At 39.2% G+C, this 3418-nt stretch overlaps 1 protein-coding gene across 1 annotated transcript; it reads left to right on the top strand.

Moving 5' to 3' along the window:
• Window positions 1-2361: 2361 nt before the first annotated feature.
• LOC137635545 (uncharacterized) lies at window positions 2362-2811 on the top strand. Its single transcript, XM_068368018.1, has one exon. It carries the CDS (start codon window positions 2362-2364, stop codon window positions 2809-2811), a length of 450 nt encoding a protein of 149 aa, XP_068224119.1.
• Window positions 2812-3418: the final 607 nt, after the last annotated feature.

The raw sequence follows: 3418 nt of genomic DNA, 5'->3' as shown, positions 1-3418 counted from the left end.
TGGTGTTCTGCTATTAGTTAAGTGTTAGAGACTGGATCGGAATTTTCTGTGTTTATTATGTCTAGTATTTTCTGAGATCAAATAGTGGGGTATATAACATTTTGATGGTGCTTATAACTTAAAACTATACCATAATTCTTTTATGAGGAAAGGTCTTTGACATTTATTTACTTAATGTTCATTGTTTTTAGAAATGTTTTTGGTATACATGTTGGCTGATATATTCCAGGGTTATAATAATTTCATCTTTTTTTAAACTCTTTTGGATTCAGGGGTTTATATTCTGTAATTCGTCTTGGTTATATCTGTATGCAGTGAATTGAAGGTTATTTTACTAACTATTGCTTTAGTAAATCTCAACTTCTGAATAATTCAATTAATACTTGGTGGAATATTCTTTACAATCTATATTCATTACAAGTTTTGATATAATATTGCTGACACCTTCCATGAGATTTATGTTATTTTTCAATCAAATCTTATTGTCTGTTTGTTACTCTCTGGTTTTAATTTCCGCGTCCTTTGTTGCATTTGCGTATGTGATGTCGATTTATTATCCGACTGCATTTCAGTCGAACGGCACTAATATTACTTCATTGGATTCTATTATCATTGAATTACTTATGATTCATTACATTGGCATTTTCTTAGCGTTTTACTTATACCATTAATACCTTTACTTTACACTACATCTTTCCTTTTTATTTCTAACCGGTTCACTGAGCGACTCGCTCACTCTCGCTGTTCTGGCTCATGACCAATGTGGTCCTGAGCTGCCTCTACAAGACTCTCCATTCTTCTCAATTCAATGCAATATCATGCCAGCGGTCCTGGGCTCCAGATCTCAGGTGTTCCATTTCTCTTTTATTATCATCTTCTTACCTCAGATGTGGTCTCCCCACAGGTCGTCTTCCCTCTGGTCTGCCAAGCATCACTCCCTTGCCAATCCTGTTGTCCTCCATTCGGGCCACATTTCCAGCCCACTGCAGCTTTTGTGCTCTTAAGCCCCAACTCATGGCTGTGTCGCTACAGCCAAATCTCTTCATTATGTGCATATACTGTCTCCATATTCTCCTAAATACTTAATTATCAAATACTAAGACACTTCTCTCCAATTCTTTAGTTAACCGCCATGTTTCACAACCATAAGTCAAGATTTGCCTGACTATTGTTGTATTGGTTATTAATTTATTTTTCCTGCTCAGTGACCAAATGCACTTTGGCTCTGTGGTTATCCTCATCTTTATTGCTTCTTCAATTATGGTATGAGGTGATTGTCGATCACTGATATCTAAATTATCTATGCCCGTCAAGTTTAATCCTGCACATGTTATATTACCGATTCCACTTCATTGTCTTGAAACCTTCAGAATATTGGTTTTATATTCACTGATTTTTTAACTCATTTCCTGACCTGGCCTCTCTAAAACCACCAACCTTATGCTGTAGTCCTCGAAAATCCTCTTCATATAGGCCAACATCATCAGCATAAGACGTCTGTAGGTTTAGTGTAGTTGTCGTTGATGTTTAATCTACTCAAGGCCAAATTAAACAATAACGTTGATAAGGGACACCCTTGGTTAAGTCCACCTTAAACTGTTAAAGCCATTGTTATTTCACCTCCAACTCACACTGCATCTCATATTACTATAGCACATTTATGTTTGCCTATCATTTTTGCTGGTATTTCAAAATACTGGTGGATTTTCCATAAGGAATCTCGGTAAATGCTCTAATAAGCCTGTTAGAAATATATATTTCCCCTTTTATTAAATTTAATTTATTAGTCCCAATTTCTCAATATATGAAGTTTGGTTTTAGATAGTTTCCCTACGAAATTTTGCCTATAACAGTTTGTGCGTGTAGTTTTTCTCTTCAAGTTTCAATGAGTTATACTATAAGATAGTAGTTCACAGGAAGAGACGTTGATTTTACAGAGAACGTAAATATATGAACACAAACGCATGTATACACACACACACACACACACACACACACATATATATATATATATATATATATATATATATATATATATATATATATATATATATATATATATATATATATATATATATATAAATATACTTACAGTTAGCGCGGATCGTATTGTGAACTTTTCGAGTTCACACGACGATCCGCGTTTTTGGGACCCATATGATGTTTGGCGAAAAAAAATCGGCCGAGAGAAAACGACTAGTTGGCAACTTTCAGTCATCCACCCACGCTGCTGCTAGCAGGGGAATAGTCCGTTAGTATGTAAATGAACGTCGTGGCGAGTGTTTTTGTCCGCGTAACTTCATTTATTTTTCGCTTTTTGTGAAATTTTGCGCTGTTTGGGTGTTCCCTGCCCTTTGTCCGATGCCTGGAAATCGTACAAGTCATGATAATATTGTAAGAGTGATCGCATTGCATAAAGTGGGAAAGAATAATAGAGAAATATCGAAGCAGACGGGAGTGACCGAGGCAACTGTGTCGCGACTCTTGATAAAATGGCGTGCGGATGGCGTTGGTGATAAAGTTCCCGTTCACAAACATGCTGGGGGCAAGGCCCTAAAGATATCCCCGAAGACTTTGAAGCTGTTAAAGCGTCAATTGGACGTTACTCCTTCCATAACAGCTAAGGAACTGAAAAATAATAACCCCAAACTTCTCGGCGACGTCTCTATCCGAAAAATTCAAGAGAACATTCAGAAGCGCTTGAATTACTCGAAAGTGAAAGCGCGCGTGAAGCCCCTCGTCACTGCGAAACAAAGGCGCCGTCGTGTCCAATTTGCCAAAGGACATAAAGACTGGGACCTTGTTCAATAGCAGAAGGTCCTTTGGACCGATGAGGCAACTTTCTGTATAAGTGAAAGTAAGGGAACGAAGGTGTGGAAGTCTCCTACTGCGTCAGCTTGCGATCCCCGCCTGACGGTAACAAGTGTTAAGCACCCTCCATATCTTATGGTGTGTGATGCCTTTGGGTACGGTGGGTTAGGGAGTTTAGTGATACTCCCTAAGGGCCAGACTGTCAACTCCCAGCGCTATATCAAGGTACTTAATGAGAATTTAGGGGAGAGTTTTGCCAAAACTGGGTGTGAGATCCTTCAACAGGACGGCGCCCCTTGCCACACCTCAAAGGCTGTTAAGAAGTGGCTCCAAAACAGCGAAGTTGAGTTTATAGAGGATTGGCCTGGTCAGTCACCAGATATATCCCCCATAGAAAACCTATGGGGGATCATGAAGGGACGCCTTCGTCAGGAAGACACCTCTACTATACCCAAGCTGACCGTAGCCATACGTAAGGTGTGGGAGGAAATTCCTGATTCCCACTGTCAAAACTTGGCCAATTCTGTCCCCAAACGACTCAAGCAGGTCATCAAGGCGAAGGGCTTCCCCATCAAGAAGTAGCATTGACGGCGTAAGTGTTCAACTA

Source organism: Palaemon carinicauda, unplaced genomic scaffold (genome assembly GCF_036898095.1).
Source record: "Palaemon carinicauda isolate YSFRI2023 unplaced genomic scaffold, ASM3689809v2 scaffold1399, whole genome shotgun sequence".
NCBI lineage: Eukaryota > Metazoa > Arthropoda > Malacostraca > Decapoda > Palaemonidae > Palaemon > Palaemon carinicauda.
Note: the sequence above shows the minus strand (reverse complement) of the source record. Positions and strands in the feature narration are given on the sequence as shown.

Coding starts and splice junctions, on each gene's coding strand:
- LOC137635545 (XM_068368018.1), top strand. CDS start 2,362: ATGCCTGGAAATCGTACAAGTCATGATAATATTGTAAGAGTGATCGCA.